The following is a 20,146-nucleotide window of genomic DNA, read 5'->3' as shown; positions in this document are numbered from 1 at the left end:
TTCCACTTATGCAATCTTACCTTTTTTTCTTTCTTTCCTTTCCTTTTCATCTTCTCTTTGCCTCGACGTTATTCTCGAAGCACTAAGGTAAAGATATGATTAAGGGAATCTGTCAGGGAATTTTTTTTTTTTTTTTTAAGTGTGCCCGAGACATTCGTTTAAGTATAGAGCAGATTTTCAAATAAACATGAAAATTGTGCGTATCACAAGTACAATCGGTGCATTGCAAATTACAGTAATTTTCTGCCTAGTTACTGGCTAGATGTTTCGAGAGGTTTTCCAACGAAACACATTTATTGAAGTCCGCTCTTTCCTTGAGACGAAATCTATTCTAAAATTTTTACTGGCGTTGTGTTGGATAACAGTCCAGTGCTCCACGGGGATCAAAGGGAGCGTTCCCTGTAAAATTTTTACTACGGATCCTTATTAAGAGAGGGAGATGTCATGCAGGTAAAATTCACGTCCCGACTTTTTATTCGATTCTGCTTCTTTCATTACGAGTAAAAGGATAAGGTGGGGGCGATTGGAACTGGAAAATCCTATATAGGCCTTATCATAGAGGTCTCGCACCTACAATGATCGAGGTTGGTGAGCCCAACAGGGTAGCCCCATCTAGATGCTAGCGGTCGAGAAATCTCTCCTCGTGGCAAAGACCCATTTAAAAGGTTCGTCGCCGAAGACGCGAATCGAGCTTGTCGGCTCGTAGAAGATAAGCTGACTCATTATCGCTATGGCCAACCCATCTTGGAGGTCCATTCGATTTCAAAAAAAAACCGGCCCATGGAGTTTTGGACTAATGGGCCAATGGATGGAATCCAATCATCAACCGACCCACAAGCGTACTCTTAAACCGTTGGCTACAAACCAAGCCCAAACAATCAGCAATGGACTTACAAAATCCCAGAGTCCCCTTCGACAATTAGCTCAGATTGACCTTCCCCTGTTTCTCCCATATTTCTCAGGTGATGCTCGTGTCCAACGGGCTTTGCCCTATAGAAGTATGTTTATTAAGCCATCAGAAAACTGTACAATCTCTTGCTTTTTCATCTCCTCCAAAGATTTGCACACAAGCGGACCTAAGTAAATCCTTAAATCATTTCGTCTATGATCTCGTCCGGACATCGGGATCCCTCATACGTAAAGCAAATAGAAGGTATTCCCCGTCATCACGAAAAGAAAGGGATATGACTGGCAATTAGGGTTGCAGGGCGTGCTGGCATCGACACGTTAAAATAATGAACGCATCCGTGAAACCCGCCGTCGACGTATATCAAAATGGACATGCCACAAAGGCTCATCCGCAGGAGAAAACCTTGATTTTTCATCTCCTCCAAAGATTTGCACACCACATTACCAAAAAAATTAAAATTGAAAAACTATAAATTACAGTGTTTTTGAAGTCAAGTTGATCAATATTAACCAAAATTTGCACATGATTCTACATCTTTCATTGATGGGCAAGTCTAAGCAACATTTTAGGGCTCAATCCTAGGACCCGGCAAGGTCCGTCGATCGCTAACGTCTAACATCTATGAATTCAAATTAAAAACTGTTTTTTTTTTTTTGAAATTTCAAAGAGAGTAAAACACTCACGAAATCAAGTTATTGAGGGAACCAACCTACTTTGGTTACAAAAAAACTCAATGGTTTTAGCGGTTAAGCCAACGCGAGGATGATCGATGGCCAATTAATATACTAATATTACTTCAAATAAAGAAGTAGATGAATTGTAAACTCGTTAAAGCCTCGATAATTTTTTGAAAATAAGATTCGAGCAATCGTATATGATGATTAAAGATAAATCAATAAAGAAAATCAATGGTAACTCAATGGAAATGGTTGTTACTTGATGGGAGGTAAAAAAGAGGGGGGGCAGGAGTCAAATCAAAATGGTAACCTTATTTATTTGCATTTCTCTCCATTTATGGTAGGGAAACTAAGGTCATATTAAAGTGAGAGTGAGGCTAAGCATGTTTATTGCTATGAATGAGAAAAACCCATCAAATTCCTCTTCATTAGTTCGCCGCCACGTGTTTAGTGGAGCCCACATTTTATGGTTATATTCACATATAGAATAATAACTATTGAAAGAATGAATGAAATAAAATATATTTTGATGTCTACGAAAATAGTTAGACATAAGAAGTTATCGATAATGAAAATATTTTCCGATCGCTAATTTTTTAAAAATATCTAAATGATCGTTTATTGAAAAATGCTTTTCAGATTTTGAATTTTTCGTGAACTAAACGTACCCTAAGCATGTTTATGGTTGAGGAGATGATTATGTTGATAATTATCTTTTAAACCTTCTTTTTGGGATGCCAATTTTCTTTTATTAATTCCAAGGAGGAGGAGCAACAAAGCCATTTTTTCACGAACCCAAGTTCAATAGCTTTCTTCAACGGTGTTCTAAATCAACGTTAATGCCACCTCGCCGCCGTCACTCGCCGCCGTGACCTCTAGGTCCATCTCTCTCTCTCTCTGTCTCGGCAGGTCACCACCTCGCTTTAGCTAACTCATCACCTCACCTCGACTCTGGCCGTGGCGGTGCGACTCTCTCTCTCTGTGTTTTTTTGTCCTTGCGGTTGGCCGTGCATGTCTCTCTCCACGTTCCTGCTATCTGATCTGATTGTGAATTGCCGGTTCGAATTGGCTTGACCATTGTCATCGCTAAGTTTAAATTGCATCTGATTTTCCCGGGCGGGAGGCTTTGTGCTCTCTGATTCTCTGAAACTCGAGAATTTAACCATCGACGGTACCCGCAGCAATGGCAGGGCAGTGGTTATGTGTATCCGTCGTAACTCTTTAGCGCCTAATGGGTCCATGAACTCACGAGGCGTTGCCTGCCGGGTGTTTGATTAAAGTACTTAGAAGGAACTAGTCCGTGAAGTTCCGTGGCATCAGTGAGTTAACCCCGCTGTTGCTGGGGTATCTTGAGATGTTTACTATGCAGCCATTAACTAAAATATTTGTATGGTCAGCTAATTGGTGGTCTTGGACCTGGGGGATAATTCATTTGATGTTCATTTGACTCTTCCGATATGGTTAAATTGTTAATGTTTTACCCATTTATTGAGAATAGATTCAGGTTTGGCCTCAAAAGGGTTGTTCTGTTCATAGGGAAATTAGTTAGGTGTTTGGATACAATAGGTCTGTTGTTAGGATACAATAACCACGTTCCTTACGCATTTCTCAAGAGACTTCTGCAAATTCCATGGGCATTAGTTATTTTTTGGATTGGCACATTTACCTTGGAAATAAGTTCAACGGGTCAATTTTATTAGTGTTGCTGTTGACATACTGTGTGGCATCTTATGAAATGTTCAAAACGTACCTCATTGTAAATTCTGGCAAAAATTTAACTTATGTAGCTGGGAAACATGCATCTTTGAAGTGATTCTAGCTAGTTAATGGTGAGTAAAGAGAACAGTCTTTATCATTATCTGCTTGCAATGAGTTGACAATTGCCTTACGCAGTTTCATTAAGTTAGTTTTCTACTTCTTATACTAGGGAAGCAAAATATGGATGGCATGCCTTTTTCTCAGGCATCCTTCAATGTTTATCATGGTCTTCAGCATCAGCAAGGATTACCATCAAATTCATTGCCAGCAGACTCGCCTATTACACTTTTGATTCGTCACCTTCCCGAAGCCATTCCCCAAGAGACGCTCTCTAGACTTCTTTCACATTACGGGGCTTCTACTGTTCGTCCTTGCACTTCAGAGAGGTAACTGCTCACAATATCTCAATGTTAAAAGTAGCCTAGCTCAGTTGGGTAAGGAATTAAGCGTGCATGCCTGAGGCCAGGGGTTCAATCCCCTTGGTGCCGGCTCTCCAGATTACTTTTAGCTAAAGACTGGTCAAAGACTTGATCACACCGCTGACCGCTTCATTGGGTTTACTGGTTGAACTGAGTCATCATTAGGTTTACTGGTTGAACCAAGGCAATGTCAGGCTTGACCGATTCTTGACCACTCCGATTCTTAAGTGAAAGCAGTACCGGACCGTGATTCAGTTCCTGGTTGAATCAGCTGGTCTGGTCCAGGTTTAAAACCGGTGATGAAAAGTAGTTTCATTGGTTCTTCAAGGTTGTTATAGTCCATTGGCAACATTTTTTTTTAAACGCCATTAGAAACATTAAAGTTTTGTTCTGTTTTTGACCAGATTGAAGAATTGTGCATTTGTGGATTTCAAAAGTGAAGCACTTGCTTATCAAGCACAGTGCCAGTTGAATGGGTAATTAAATTTTCTTACCAGAACAGATGGCCTGCCATAGTAGTTTGTATCAACTGTTGAAATGGATATATTGCTTTTCATTGGCTAGGCTAAGGTTTCTTGGTAGAGTTTTGAAAGTGGAAAGAGCCAGTAATGATAGCAAGGATAACAAGATTCGAGGGAAAGGTGCTCCATCTGCAAATGATAAAATTGCACCTTCCACTGTGACAAAGGAGGCTGGATTGCCTGGGGATCATAATGAAAATTCAAATTGTGGTTTTGCTACTGCTAGTGAGCCCATTGCTCCAAAACTTGGTGTAGATTACCCCTTCCCTCCTCATCTTGAGTAAGTTTCATCTAGTCTTCTTTGCTTGGCCTTTACTTAATTTTTTTTTTTTTTGTGTGCGAGCCTATATTGCAGATTGATTAAAAAAAATGTCCCTCAACTGGTTGTAGTTTTCACATGATGCAATGATGGGATACCCAATATTAAAAAGCCGAGACAACTGCTGAAAGATTCAACATATTTGACGTATTGCAACGCTGCATAATCTTCTAATCAGTTTAGGATATTGGATAGAAGCTGTAATTTAGTGTCTCAATTTTTAGGATAAAATTATCACGGCTATTTACAACATTGGCGTGTAACCGTATGAAGGAAGAGAAGGCACGAATGTTGGAGTTAATGAAAAGACTCAAGGTGTCATGGATAAACTGTACTTTGCATCTCATCTAACCAAATCTCTCTCTCTCTCTCTCTCTCTCTCTCTCTGATGTGCTCACTCATGCGTGGTGTAAGACCTCACTTGTTAGCCATCTATCTTTTGTATACACCTTGATTCTTGGTGGAAAACTGAACATTTTGTTCTATTCTTTAAATTGAGAATACCCATATTTAGAAGTTATGACCTTTCAATGGAACACAAATTATAGTTTGGTGTAGCTCCTTTGGGAAAGTTGTAAATTCTCTTGGTTAGCTATGAGTCTGCCGGCTGTGATGGTTAGTGTTGTAGTAAAGCTTCCTTCCTCGTTGATTGCGGTGTACATGGATATAAATTTGTCAATTGGAAGCTTTTATTTGGAGGTCCTTCTTAAAGTTCTACCCTCAGCCACAGACGCAAAGACATCAGAAAGATTCACTTTGCATCTCTTTGTGTTTGTAGAGCCTACAAAAGAATCATTTCTGATGGGTCTTTGATGAGCTGGTGTTCCATGTTTTACTTTCCCCCTCTCTCTCTCACTCAAGTGAATGTGCATATGGACATTTTCCATAACACATTGTCTTAGATATTCATATGTTCATTGTTGGTGGATGAAAAATGGAAGGACCTGATCCAGCCTTTCATTAGTTTAGCATCTTTTTTGTTTCTGTTGCTGCCTGGACATCTTGTATCCTTTGGTACATGGTTTTCATTTATAATCTGCACCCTTCAGGTCAAACTGGATGCACCCTTTCTATGCTATGATTATGATTGCTTGATTTTGTTACTTTAGTCATAAACGAAATGTTCACCATCTGATGTCAGGATGATAACATTCGATATAGTTAGAAGCTCTTGGCTTTCTATGTTGAGTCGTAGAATTTATTTCTGTAGTGATTATTGTTTCTTTGACACAGTTTTGCGTTATTAGTCAATTGATTGGATTTAGGTGGTTCATGTCTAGCGACTAACTTGCTTCCATTTACAGGTATGCCTATCCCCCACCTGATGGAAATATTCTTACCAATATTGTGAATGCTCTTATTGCCGTTCCTCGATTTTACACTCAGGTGGGTGTTGTGTATTTGCACAGATATGTGACAACAATGTGTGCATGGGAGATGTTGAATGATTCCTTGCATTCCATTGTTAGGTATTGCACTTGATGAACAAAATGAACATTCCAGCACCATTTCGTGTGGCATTACCCACTCCACCCCTACCACCATCAGCGGCTGTACCAGCTCCACCTCCTCCCCCTCCTACATCTGCAAAGCCCTTGGCGGCAGACCTATCCAGTGAAGAGTCCGAGCTTGAGTCCTCAGAAGAGGTAATCTCTTCCTTTTAAATAGTTTAATTCCTTGAGAGACGTCAAGCTCCCTATCTGTACTTGTGTGACTGATTAGTATCCCAACAGAATATTTAAGGCACTAAGTTTCTTTTATTACTTCAACTTTTTGTACTAGCCTGTAGTTTTTGCAGTTGTGGAGCAAAGTTGTAGCTTTTTGGTTCCATTTCAATCTGCACCATTGCATGCTTTTGAAAAGAGAATTTTTTTTTCGCAGTTTTCAGCTTCAAATAATGAAGAACATATCTCTGTTTTTTAGGAGGTTGATGACAAAGCCCATTCTCTTGGATCTTCAACAGTAAGATCTGGTAAGAAGCGTGCTAGAAAAGAAGCTATCGTTGGTCCTGCAATAGATAAAGATGTGGCTCATGAGTCTGTGGGTGTGAAACCTGCCACCTTGGTCCCAAAAGAAATCCCAGTGATTAAGAAGAAGAACACTGTTTTGCAGGTAGTATGCAGAAGCAATGAATTATCAGTTGAACTTTATTTTGGCCTGTTTCTAAGCTTTTCATTTTGAAATTTCTTAGATAAAAATTACTCCAAAACCAAAAGTTTCAACGGTTGATGAACATAAAGATGACAGCACAACAAACGATATAGAAGAGCCAGATCAAGAGAAATTGGAGAAGAAACAATTTGCAACTCAAGAAGAACTGGAGAGGGGAAGGTTGCCTCCTGAAGAAATACTCTCTCTTCCAATGTTTAAGGTATAGTGCATGCTAAAATGCAAGCCTATAGGTCAATTGATTCTCTGAGATGAACCGATGCAATTCACTAAGCCACGCTCAATTAGAAATAATTATTAGTGGCCAATGTTTGGCGATATGGACTTTTTATTAGCATCAAGCATAAGAAATGAAATTCCCTTCTCTAATGTTGCAGAACTATACTCCTGGAAATCCTGCACCGGTCTTGTACGTAAAGAATTTGGCCAAAGATGTTATTATGGATGACTTTTACTTTATATTTGGTAAGTATTTTCAGGGTGGATGCTCTCAACTATTTTGTTTTGGTCAGTATTGATTGGTCCTTCTAATATATTCCTCGAAGTATTTTGTTGTTTCATATGAAAGGAGTAGAAGATCAAATCTTAAATTGTGGATTTTGAAGTCAATTGTCCTTTGTTCTTGGATGAGCCTGTGTTACTCATAAGTGAATCGTTTTGTGAAGTGTGTCTCTGGTTCTTACTTCTTGCTTGAAATTTGATGAAGGTTCTTTGTTTGGAAGTGCGGATGATGCCAAATCCACCCTGAATGTGAAGCTAATGCAGGTAAATAAAGGATTGATGCCTTTTCATTTAACGTATTCTATTCTGTTGCGTTTTTAATTAAATAGTGTATGTATTGACAAGACAGTAGTTGTTGAAGTGCATTCTCATGGTTGGAGCCTCTCTAGGGTCTGATATTAAAGGTCAAGTTCTTTCTTCTTAGAAACCAAGCATTTATCCAGTATACCTTTCAATTACTTTGGCCAGTGAACCATTCAAACATGGAGTACCTATTCAAGCCTCTCTTTTATGCTTTTGAAGTTCAAATTATTCCTGCTTGCAGTAATCAATATATTGCCAGCCTGCCAGGTCTTGCTGGAATAAACAACTAAAGAACATTAGGAAATTTCATTCTATCCTTGTTAGTTCTGTTTTCTACTGGTTTTAGACACGAGTCGAGAGCTTCGTCGACCCTCTGTAAAGAACTGCATCGACCCTCTGTAGAGGGTGTTGCAATAGACGAGCATTCTTATAGAATTTATATGGTTCGTCATTACCATTGTTAATGAACTTACTGAATTTTAGGAAGGAAGAATGAGGGGCCAAGCTTTTGTGACGTTTCCATCCATCGAAGTTGCGCAACGTGCTTTGGTAGGTATTACTATAAATTTTAAACTTTTAGCTCCTCAGTCAATTCTGCCACAGTTTTCAAAATTCTGGGGCAATGATGGTTTCTTTGTTGCAGAATCTAGTGAATGGATATGTATTCAAAGGCAAGCCGATGATTATCCAGTTTGGCCGAAACCCTTCTGCATCTAAAACTAATTAGACGGGTCGCTGTCATGCGAAGCAAGTTTTTGTAGTGACTGCCCGACAAAACGGGACTCTCCAATGTCTTCATCTGACGTCTAAGCAACTACGATGGTGACCGATACTTTGGCTGATTACTTACAAGCTGGATTTATTGGGTGGGCAAGGATCCGCTTTGACCCTAGGAAGAAGGAATTCGACGGCACCTATGAACACTATGCCGTTGTTCAGTGCCTAGTCCCCTAAGCATGTGCAGAACTTGAAACCACAAAATGAGCTCACTGAGCAGGTATGCGGAAGGCTGTCCGAGGTAGGATCCAAATGACCTCCAACTGTCTGGAAGTTCTGTTGCATATAAAGAACCGGCTTGCAGGTACATCGATTGTCCAATGAGATATGCGTATCCTGGACGTTATAATTGGTAATTAGTATGCCAAGGGAAAATCTGTGGTTCCTAATGTTGTTGGGTAGGAATGGGTAGGGGAGCTGCATAGCTTAGCTTGGGACCTCAACTTTGTATGGACATCACTTGTGGAGAGCTTCGCAATTTCTTAGATTATCCAGTTAGCAGCTGATGTTCTTGTTTCAGTTTTTTCCCCTTTTCTGTGGTGAACTCTGATCTCCATATAAAGTTCGACTCTAAATCTTTCGTAGAAACTGCAAAGCAGTAAAGATGATCCCAAGCATCCGAACCATTACGCCGTCTCAGACGAGTCTGACTGAGGTGACCTGCTTTTCTAGCTCTGATAAAACAGCCCGAGGAAAAACAAGGACCGGAGAGAAAAGAAGAAGACTGAAAAATGGTCCGAACGGATGCGAAAAATGGTTTTGGGCTGGAATTCTCAAAATTTTCGTTTGAAATTTACTTTTTAATCTTGTTTTGTCTTAAAGCGCACAAACTGCCGATCGGCATCCGACATCTTATACTGTCATGTTTCTATCTATCTATTGAAGGGAAGTGTGCGTTTAGTCTCACTTCTAGAAACTTTTTAATTATACCCCTCAGTGGATAATATTTTAAAAATGTGCGCGAATGAAGATGCAAAATCAAATTATTTTCATAACTTTCACACCCACTAAAACCTCCTCAAAATCCTCTAATTTCAATGTTTTTTTTTGCTCATACTATTTTTCTGTATCTCTTTATTATTGTTTTTTTTTTGTTATTTATCGTGTTTTGTCCTATCACATCAGTCGCGATGTTCGGAGGCCGTATGATTATGCTGATTGCAAAGGAAACTAGTTTTTGACAAAGTATAACACCATTCACTTAAAAAGTTAAGCTAAAAATTGATGTAGAGAACTAAAGCGTGAGGGTGAATGAATGCTTTTGAGTCTATCAAATATTCAAAGGGAAAATTTCTAAAAATGATCCCTGCTTTTCATTTCCATATTAATTTTGCATGATTAGGTACCGTAATATATACCTCCCATTTCCAATGAACACCGAATTAAGGAGGTCAAAATACCCTTGACCAAGCGCAAATTCTAACCTCCCCTCATTTCCAATGAACACCGAGTTAAGAATGTCAAAATATCCTTGATCAAGTGCAAATTCTAGCCCCTCTTTCTATTTGTCTCTCTCCGCATGTAAGGCTCGAGATTGATATCATGATTGAGCTTGAATTTTCTTGGATTCAAGGCACGCGCTCAAGTTTGCAACGAAAATTGTAATTTTTAAAATGGTAATTGCGTAAGTAAAAATGAAAATTCATAGTCGATGATAAGTACAATCTGAAATGAAAGCACAAAAGTGAAAATGAAAAGTTTGAATCGCAAATATTTAAACCTTGGATGTAAATTGACTTGTGTGGAGATGATTTTTGAAATTATTCCACGTTAAAACAAATTTGACCAAAAAAAAAAAAGACCTGAGGGGAGCAAGAAAAAAAAAGGGTAAAGGAGGAAGTCCCGGACCGGAAGTGGGGCCCCCATCTAGCAGTGAAGGGGACGTGGCACCACCGCTGCATTTTATCCAAAATGATATCCACTTCCATCTCTTTTTTGCCCCTTTTTCTCCGTCCATCGCAGTCAGATGACGCCACGTGTATGAAAGCACCGGCGCTCACGTGCACCGCTCCTCCACCATAAAATTCCCGGCTTTCGTACGACCATCCACGCCTCGCATACGTGGAGAAACCAACTTTATCCGTCGACACCTCACGAGCTCGCGGAGGCCGTCCGATTTCATCACGACACGTCCCAATCACGAAAAATCCGACGGCTAATATCAAATCGAGCCCCACACCGCGGCTCTAGAATTATCCAGTACTGCTGGCCTCACCGCGTTTTTCTTTCTTTACGTTTTGTATAATTGCCAAAGCATCGAACTTTGTTGAAGCAACGAGTTTCTCTGGAGAATCCCCTTTTTCCGACGAGCAAAGTGATAGAGGAAAGGGTTTTGTGCTGCTTGCGATTGTCGTTGTCCGTTGGATGTGAAGAACGTTATGGCCGTGGTTACCAGCAAAACGAGCTTTGTTGTGGTCGAATCGTGGAGTCAGGAGCGAAGATGGCGTGCCTAGATTTTCCAAGAGCTGCGAGAACGAGAGGTTCGCGAGATTCCAGGTGAGGCCGGGCCCTTCTTCGTTGAAATCGAAGCAGCCGGAGCTCGGATCGTCGTCGATTTCGTGGTCGAGGAGTGGTCTTCACGGCAAGAGAATCGTCGCGCGCCGAATCGAAGCTGTGCCCAAGAGAGCGGCTGCTCTAGGGTTTCGCATCAATTCGCGGCAGGTGCGAGCGGGCCCAAAATTCGCCCTTTTTTTGGCGTTTTAACACGCTGTTTTGGTATCTGGGTTACATTTCTGTGATGGTGTTTGTTTTGGGGAAAATCCTTATCCGGTGGCTTATTTGGTAATTAGTCCGATAAATGGCTTCTTGATTCATGGGTTGACAGTGAATTTAATTTTCACAGGGGGGTCTGCTAATTGGGAGAGCTCATAAGTGGTGGGAAAAAGGAGTGCAACCGAACATGAAGGAAGTGAAAAGCGCGCAAGATCTTGTGGACTCGTTGCTAAATGCAGGGGACAAGCTGGTCGTCGTTGATTTCTTCTCACCAGGTTGCGGTGGGTGCAAGGCTCTGCATCCCAAGATATGCCAGTTTGCCGAGACGAACCCGGACGTTCAGTTCCTCCAGGTGAACTATGAGGAGCACAAGTCCATGTGCTACAGCCTCAATGTCCATGTCTTGCCCTTCTTTCGATTCTACCGAGGGGCTCACGGCCGGCTCTGCAGCTTCAGCTGCACCAACGCCACGGTTAGTTTCCTGTCCCATTCGATTGGTGATAGTTGCAATCATTTTCATGTCGAAGGATCGAACTTGTCAGGCATGTTGTAGCTCTAGAGCGACGAGGTCTCGAGTTTGTGGTGCTTTTTGTCTCACAGCAAACTGGTTTTGAATGATTTGCGATACGCTGTGCACATGGTGGTTCGGTGCACAGTGGTTCTGATGTTTGAATGGATTCTCTTCCTTGTATTTGCCAGGACTTTGGTTGTTTAGTATCTTGTGACTTTTTTTTTTTTTGTTTTTTTGGGATCAGGAAGTATCTTGTGACTTGGTAGTTTTAGTTAGAGCTGAAAAATAATTGGAGTCTAGATTTGTTCGTCCTGGGCAAAATTTTTCAAAAGACCGTTTCGTTGAAACGTCTAGATTCGTTGATGGGTGCTCCCGAAGTAGACTTTTAGTAGATTGTGGTGGAAACAATAGCCCCTAATGCGTTTCATCGGTTATTATGATTGGATCTTTGGTTCCCGTGTGTTTGGTTTGCTGTTACGATGCTCATTTCATTTATCAATTCACAGATCAAGAAGTTCAAAGATGCATTGGCCAAGCACACCCCAGAGCGGTGCAGCCTCAGCCCAACCAAAGGTCTGGAAGAGAAGGAGCTTCTCGCGCTTGCAGCCAACAAAGATTTGTCCTTCAACTACACCCCAAAACCAGTTCAACCTACACGGTCACCTGCAGAAGAAGTTACCGTAGGACCAATACCGTCCTATCCGGGCCTTCCTTTTCCGCTTCCATTGAGCGCTCCCAAGTCTGCTCAAGACATGGACGAGAAATCTCTGGTCACATCCGGGAGATGATGATATCAGCTTATCAAGCAACCAAATGCTCTTAGCGCTCGGCCGCTCCCAATGTACAGTCCCCTCTTTATGCCATCCGTAGTGTATCTAAGCTAGTGTATTGTAGTGTCCCAAGGATTGGCGGGGTGTCCGGATCTGGTTTTTGCAATCCTAGCCCCTGCTGTTGTTCCAGTGAGAGCTTGATGAGTTTGCTGTCTTCTGCTTCCTCCTGTATAGAAGATGAGTGATTACTGTTTTTTCCCCATTTTTGGTGGCCAAAATAGAGCCCTGCTCATGGAAAATGGTATGCCTACTTCCCCAGTAGCGGTCCCTGTTTTTCTTTCCCCTCTGTCCTGTGTTGTTTTGTCGGTGAATTGAGATGCGAGATATGAATGCCTACGTCTCTCGTGTTTACTGGAGAGTCCATTAGTGGGTGTCTTTGGTGGCACTATTGATCGATTCCCTGAAGTCGTGATTGTTCTCCGCTTCTTATCTCGAGGGCATTTCTTACGATGCCGTGGGAGTTCTAATGAAGCCAAGAATAGCGGGCAACTCATTATACAGGGCACATCAATCACCGTAGTTAAACTTATTAGACACCGCTAGGATTGGAGTGCTGATACTAAGGCCCTTGGTCGAGTTATTTGAATTTGAATTCCCAATGTACCTTAGGTAATTTTCTCATCCGGTAGTGTGATTCACACTCCGGAATGTTGGAGTAATTCGGTCAGCGTCTGAAATTCAGGCGGTGACATGGGTTCAACCGTTCAGCCATACTCTTGAAGTGGTGCTAACGTCACATATTGTCAATAAACAACATGGTGGTTTTAGTGTCCTAATAGCTTACCGACAGATCAATAGTAATCCCAGAAAACCTGGTACGTAGGGCCACGTATTCCTGCCCGTGATGTCGGGGGATGAAAATCCATTTCTTAGGTGGGAAAGAATTCAAATTTCAAACCAGGGGTGGGACCAATTGAAAAGGAGAAGAGACTACTGAAAACAGAGCTATGTGCGCTGTGCTGTCCTCGGCAGACAAGAAAGCCCTTGTCGATGTCGGGGCTTAATCAAATCCTGATCGAACACGATCGAAGTGGGATCGATAATGGGGAGAGAAAGGGATGGAGGAGGTTGAATCAAATTTCAATTTTTCTGCGTGGCCCCTCCCTTGCAGTACGCAAGAACGAGCCCGTGGGCGGCCAAGGAAAGACGCGCACGAAACATCGTCCCAACGGAAAAAGAGGGGGCACCTGTCCGCTAGAATTCCGCGAAGAACGCACAGCTCGCGCTCCTTTGAAAGCGACTCTGTTCGTGGATCTGCTCGCGCCAGCCCATTGCTTGTCTCGGAACGGATTTGGTTGCATAGTTAAATTAAGTGGGATGGACACGTGTGTTTCGCTTAATGAAGAGAACGATTGAATTTAAAGGGACCTGGGTGACTTTTGACCTGCTGTAGATGTCGTCTGAGCAATGATGCAAAGTTTGCTTCTAATAGCCATCGAGGAATTGCGGATTATTGTCTCGAAGTGCAGCCATCATTAGGTAACCCGAAGATCGGTGGAGCGATAAGAGGAACGAAAGTCTGCAAACTGTGCAAGGATGCAAAGTTTGCTTCTTTTATGAAGGTGGCGATGGCCCAGTGGGCTGAAATTGGACCAGTGGATCCTTACTTATAGCACTAATCAGCTGGCTACAAGACTCCCTTTTGCAAGGCCCATTGTTCTTAGGGTTGTCGGCCCATCGTTACTTATAGATTGGTTGATGCTATAAGGACATGGACGCTCGATTTCCAAAATAATTTTCTCGATTTCTGTTCTAATTGACTCGGACGGAGATTGAATCCGTGACGGTCTTTTGATTATCTCTATGTGTTATTTTTCACGTAATCTTAATTTGGATCGCCGCACTCAACGTAAAAAAACATGAAATTTCGTCATTCAAAATGACAATGATGAGGTTCTCATATTTATCGAACCACACGTGTATTGGCCATTTAAGAATGTCTCGACACATCAGGAAAATCACAGCATCTACCGTTCAAGAATGTCTCGACCCGTCAGGGAAATCGATGGACGATGCCTTTCATTGCAAATGAAACTAAAAAAAAAAAGAGAGGATGAATTAGGAGAAATTAAGAAAAATATTATCTTGCATCGACCGTCTAATAATGTCTCGGCCCCTTGTCAGATTTGGTGAACAATGTCTTCCATTGCAAATGAAAGAAAAGGGAGAAGAACAACCATTGAAATTAGGAGAAATTAAGGATAATGCTGTCGGATGGAGGGGCATTATCGCGAAAGTCTCCCCGTGACATCCCTATCCAGTATAATGCAAACGAACCGATTTTGGCAGTACTAGCGGGAGGTTCAATAATTAAAGTGTTCATCGTTACGTGGGCAGATTCCAGAAACGATAGAGACTCCCATTCCCCTCAAGATTAAAGAACTCGACCCTTTTCAGGTGATATCATTATAAATCTGATCACCCCTTTTCGGTATAACCTACACATATACAGGGTGTTGATTGCGATGATAATTTGCAAATCATGATGTATAAAAATAATTTGATCTGATTGAGTTAGCGCATTCGAGCCATCGCCATCACCGGCTGCTTTTGGCACCCTGTTCCTTCTTTGTCTCATTTTCCACGCAGAAAAGCACAAGGGAGGAGGAGGAGGAGGAGGGAAGGAAAAAAACGCGAATATTTGTTTTTTTCAAGAATATATCAATGGCAGCCGAATCAGGCGACCCTTTTTAGGGTTCTCGTTTCTCTGCTTCTCTCCTCCGGTTTTCAGGGTGGTTGCTGGTTTTGTCGTGTTCGAAATTCAGAGGTATGCTCTCCAGATTTTCTTGTTTTTTTGGGGCTGCACTTGCTTTCCTTCTTTCAATCTGAGCTTCTCTGGCTTTTTTTTTTTTATTTTTTTATTTCTTTTCAATGCACTGGTTTGTCATTTCTTCAGCTGGACATGGCTTTCATGGGCTTTCTGTGATTTTGTCGATTGTTCACGGATATGTGTTGTTTTAGTGGATTCTGGTATTTGTTTGTCCTTTCTTCTGCTGATGTTTTTGGGCTTCATCGATGAAACATTTTGTTACTTTGGGGCAGTTGTTGTGGGTGCTTCAATTGGCCTGTCAGTTTGTCCGAAAGCCTGAGCTTTTAGCAATTCTACCAAGTTCTTGTTCCGTGTTGTGAACGTGGGAGCTCAAATGAATGCGGTGGTGTCTTATTTTCAGAAGATTACAATCATTTGAGTTGAAGAAGGTTGAGTAGGGGCAGGAAAGAATCCTGTGGCATTCGGTTCAGATATTCGCCTTCCGAGACTTTCGTCTTTTGACCTTTTGTATGAGGATTTTCTTTTAATGCTAATTCATCGAAACTCACCTTAACCTTACGTTTTTCTAAACCATAGTTGGTGCAGTTCTTGCGGTATTTTCAGTTAGTAGTTAGATCCAAGTTCTGAAGGAAAATGCTGTGTGCGATTAGTTTGGACAGGAGTTGTACATTTGGGCGTTGTGAAAATTTGTTTCTTGAGACAAGTCGTTCTGGTAACTAATCTAAGCTATCTTAAGCATAACAAACAGTGGTATACTCATTTCTGATAAGTGAAAATGTTCGCTTGAACTTACGATTCTGAATGTCTTTCTGGGGGTGACTGGTCAAAGTAGTTGCTTGTCAACTGTGATTGGGTAGAAATGAGTCTCAGAAATGGCTGAAGATATTTCTAACCTTGAATCTCAAAGAGAGCATTTCATCTTATTACCGAGGGGAATCTACAGTGGCACCCCGCTAGTATACTATCATTTTTGTGGATATCCATGTTTTCCAAGATTTGCACCTTTCCCTAAAAGCTTTGATTTCATACATTCATAGTTGTTGAGCTATTTGATCTATTCAAATCCATCTAACATGAAGCGGAACTACTCTTCATTTGAGCAATATTTTCCTAAAAGTAGTATGCTTTAACTATTTTAACAACTCTAACACGGGCAGTTGTTATATGGGGAAATACATTCTAATTTAAGCAACAACAAGAATAAGGCTTCTGCCTACAAAGTGAGACTGGCTATTCGAATCAGTGCGGACCATTGTGCTCCATTTTGTACCGAGGTCTTCATGATGTCTAACTAATCAAGGTCATTCTTCCAATTTCCAAATATCTACCCATGTCTCTTTAGGAGGCAAGCAAATTAAGGAACACGTTCACTACGAGCTGACTAGCTGGCATAACAGACTTGTAACCAAAGCACTGTCTCCTCTTGGCTCTTGTCCAGCATCTGCAACTAAAGAGCCACATCTTCTGACTAAGCTTCAAACTTTTATGTTTAATATGAGAATAGCGAGGTTTAGCCGTCCTTTTCCTTACCTCATGTTTGATATAATGAGAACTCTGTCGTCTGGAAGAGTCTTTTCACTTTATATACTCCTATATTGCGTAAACTTCTGACAAAGGAGCTCTTCTGTGCTGCTAAAATTCTATTCCAATGAGATTCTCATCTTTTCTACGATACCTAGTGCAGCCCAAGAGAGTACATTGATTTATACAAGTGAGAAGCATGGTCAACCAGCTTAAGTGTACGGCCTGAATTTCTTCGGAGGATTCTCTGAGAGTTGGCCATGCTTCTGCTTAACTGTGGTGCCGTTTAGTCCCACTTAGCATCTGAAAAATTTGCATGCTGACTTCCTTTCTTCTTCATTCTCGGCCATTGACTTGAATGCTGCCTATCCTTTTAGGCAGTGCAAAGTATAAACAAGACGGGTGCGCTTTGTTGTGTGGCCGCTGGGCCACATGGATCAAAACCAGGCACAGAATCAGGGGTTGGCGATAACTCCACAGATAGAGGTGAACCATATTGGCGGACAAATTCTAGCTTCTCACCTCCTCCGTCAAGGATATGGGATTGTAGATTGCAATCAGATGTGCTGCCTCGAGGTTATGGAACTAACAGGCTATCATTTTCCTCAAACCGCAAGAGACGCAGAAGCAGGTTGGGTAGTGATAGGATTACGAACCATCACCATTCGGTGTCTGATGGTGCACTTTCTTATAATGATAGCCCTGCACATAGTGCTCAGGCATCTAGGCGGTGGACTTCACCAGTACAAAAATTCAAAGTGGGCGAGATGGCTGGCCTTTCAGTTGGAGGTAATCTTTTCTATTCTCTTTAGTGGTTATTTAATGTGATATTCTAATGTCTTACAAGTGGTTGTTTTTGGATGCTAAGTATGTGAATGATTAAACATCTATTTTCGCTTAGGTTAGACTGTATGATTTGGGATGCCCTTTCAATTTCAACAGACAGTTTTCTTATTTTTCCTTCTCCTTGCTCATACACATTGGTGGAAATTGGTTGTCTTTTCCTTTGCTGCATATAATTTTCCTTAAAAATTTTGAAGTGTACGGTGTAAATTGTTTTCAACAAGACGGCAGAAAACTTTCTTTTAGGGATTGTCAGATCAGTTCTTTGGCATTAAATGTTAATTCAGTGCACTTAGTTTATGTATAAGATAATAGTATGAATCTTGACCACAGATGCACCATCGGAGGTCCAACAATGCATAGTGCGTCTGTGCTGGTGATGTGGAATTGCTTAGATTTTATTTGATGAACTGAGACTTACGGATACGAAACATGTCTTTCTTATGTACCTTGTAGAGGCACTTTTTTCTTTTGGCCAAGTGATAAGCAGGTCTGTGATTGAAGCTATATTTTGTGCTCCCCAAGCTTGGGAGAACTTGGAATGACAATACAGACATTGTTAATTAAAGCAGATAATCCATGTATGTTAAGAGTACGTATTCCTAGGAATATAAATCAGTACATGAGGTTTGAATGGAAAGTTGGCTACAGAATCAATTGTGTTTCGTGCACTCTTCTTATCAATTTTATTGTGCATGCATTTTCCATAGATCCATGTCATTCTTTTTGTCGTCGTCATCATCATTAGCGCGTGTATTGGCCAATTCAGTCTTAACTCGTGTGTTGGTTTGAAGAACTGTGCCAATTTTCTCTTATGCTGGATTAGGTGGAAAGGTGTAATTACTTGTTAACTTCCTTCCGTCCCTTCTGATTGAGTTTGGTGTTCTTAATGATTATTGCTGTATTTTCCTTGATCAGGATCAAGGTCTGGAACATCTCCATATCTTCCTTGCACTGAGGTGACTGATACTTTCACCTTCCGAACTATGTTTCCTTCATTGTGAATTTGTACTGAATCCTATGTTAATTTCTGTTCAGAGGTATCTTGCTGTGAAAGCAGCTGCGGCATCTCCCAGTTTTGGCTCCCCATCATCATTCTCAGAGTTTGACACCTGGGAGTCAACACAACAGCAACCCTACTTTCTTCCTGGTCGTCACTCTAGACGCTCTCACGTGTCAAAAGCTGTTTACCCAATGTTGTTTCACAATCCGGTGTCTGACTTCGAGACCTTTGATGATGCCAAGGGCAGCAGCCTTGGCAGGTTGACTCCTGGTGAGGATCGTATCTCGCCATCTTACTGGCACGATGACGGTCCGTATAGAGAGGACAAATTTTACAGAGCTCTTGCTGAGCTTCGAAAGTTGGAGGCATCTCCAGATCTTAACACAAGTTCAAGAAGAGAAGGATTTAGGTGGAGTAATGCCAGTAGTTACGATCTAGGGTTTGATGGAGAAAGGTGTGCTATTGCAGATAACACGGACAGGGAGGAAATTACATCACCTTATGGCCCTGGAATGGATCAGAAATGTGGAATTTGTGGAAAATTGCTACAGCAGAAGTCACCATGGAGTTCCCATCGGATTTTACGTGGCAATGACATGCCGATTGCTGGGGTACTTCCCTGCAGCCACGTGTTCCATGCAGATTGCTTGGAGCACATGACACCCAAAACCCAGATTCATGACCCTCCATGTCCTCTGTGCCTGAAGTATCTTGGACCCACCTCGGAATCTCCATTTGTGAAAGAGTCGTTGCAGATGGCATTAAGATCTTTAAGAAGGAGTCGAGGGGTTGCAATAGATGAGGGCTCGCTTGATCTAAATGACAAAGCCTCAGCACATACTAAGGATAGATTAAAGAGAAAGTGGCCTCGGGTCGTTCAGCGTTGGAATATTGGTGGTTCTTCATTGGGGAATCGGCTTAAAAGGCACCTGATGTTTAAGGGGAGCGGCAGTAAAGATCTTTGCCACAAAAGAGTCTCTGACAAGGCCGGTTCATCCTCTAGCAAGCTGCCAGTTGTGGACCATGTATCTTCCGGTAGTCCTGTTTCTTCTAGTTAAGGTGATGTAGCATCTACCTCCATACTCCATCAAGATTCTAGTTCTCATAGATTTTTCTCATATTCTGATCCTGCTGACTTGCTTCGACCTTTTCGGGCAGGCATTCTTGTATACTAGCCTCGGCTTGGATGCATTGTCATCCCATGTTTTCCTGGACCCTTTTTGGGTCAGCAAGATCTGAAGTGGGATGTATTGGAGAGCTATAATTGTCCACACAAAGGATTGAAAGGGTCCCATCTGAACGAACTGTGGAGTTAGATCTGGTCAGGCACATATTTTGGCGTACATTCACGCACAAGGTTTTTTGTGCTTGGCATGAACAAAGTCTCTTAGTGAAAGATCGGGTCATCAAAAGCACCGATATTGGAAGTTCCGAGACTTTATATGCTGATTGTTGATCAAAGGAAAGAAGTTGGCGTTTCGGAATATTGCCATAAGAGAATTTCATGAGATTCCTGATGTCTTGCTGTCACTTCTGCCCTGGATGAATTTTTGTGTCCTTCAATCCACTTTGTGCTGCATTAGTTTGGTCTAGTTTGGTCTC

The 20,146-nt window shown here is 41.6% G+C and overlaps 3 protein-coding genes across 5 annotated transcripts; all 3 read left to right on the top strand.

Annotated features, from left to right (window-relative positions):
- Positions 1-2,367: 2,367 nt before the first annotated feature.
- Positions 2,368-8,871, top strand: LOC115730359 (U11/U12 small nuclear ribonucleoprotein 65 kDa protein). Of its 3 annotated transcripts, none has more exons than XM_030661001.2 (12): positions 2,368-2,510; positions 3,511-3,731; positions 4,169-4,240; positions 4,329-4,565; positions 5,909-5,990; positions 6,074-6,250; positions 6,528-6,716; positions 6,796-6,975; positions 7,151-7,238; positions 7,480-7,538; positions 8,061-8,126; positions 8,221-8,871. In XM_030661001.2, the coding sequence occupies exons 2-12, from the start codon at positions 3,526-3,528 to the stop codon at positions 8,302-8,304; spliced, it is 1,440 nt and encodes a 479-aa protein (XP_030516861.2). In that variant the 5' UTR covers positions 2,368-2,510; positions 3,511-3,525; the 3' UTR covers positions 8,305-8,871. The 3 variants fall into 3 exon arrangements, with proteins under 3 accessions (XP_030516861.2, XP_048126978.1, XP_048126979.1); XM_048271021.1 differs by having other exon boundaries at positions 2,395-2,550; positions 3,515-3,731; XM_048271022.1 differs by lacking the exon at positions 2,368-2,510 and adding an exon at positions 2,576-2,636 and having other exon boundaries at positions 3,515-3,731.
- Positions 8,872-10,592: 1,721 nt separating this feature from the next.
- LOC115730443 (thioredoxin-like 1-1, chloroplastic) lies at positions 10,593-12,751 on the top strand. Its single transcript, XM_030661056.2, is given in 4 exon segments — positions 10,593-10,759; positions 10,761-11,015; positions 11,197-11,538; positions 12,084-12,751. Coding segments are annotated over 4 exon segments (906 nt in total). The 5' UTR covers positions 10,593-10,732; the 3' UTR covers positions 12,366-12,751.
- A 500-nt stretch (positions 12,752-13,251) lies between these two features.
- On the top strand, positions 13,252-20,123 carry LOC115729743. The gene is made up of 8 exons (XM_048271838.1): positions 13,252-13,280; positions 13,801-14,002; positions 14,745-14,804; positions 14,926-15,174; positions 17,076-17,487; positions 18,460-18,500; positions 18,580-19,603; positions 19,703-20,123. The coding sequence occupies exons 1-7, from the start codon at positions 13,252-13,254 to the stop codon at positions 19,600-19,602; spliced, it is 2,016 nt and encodes a 671-aa protein (XP_048127795.1). The 3' UTR covers position 19,603; positions 19,703-20,123.
- Positions 20,124-20,146: the final 23 nt, after the last annotated feature.

This window comes from Rhodamnia argentea, chromosome 10 (genome assembly GCF_020921035.1).
Source record: "Rhodamnia argentea isolate NSW1041297 chromosome 10, ASM2092103v1, whole genome shotgun sequence".
NCBI lineage: Eukaryota > Viridiplantae > Streptophyta > Magnoliopsida > Myrtales > Myrtaceae > Rhodamnia > Rhodamnia argentea.
This window is presented reverse-complemented; position numbering and strand designations above follow the sequence as displayed.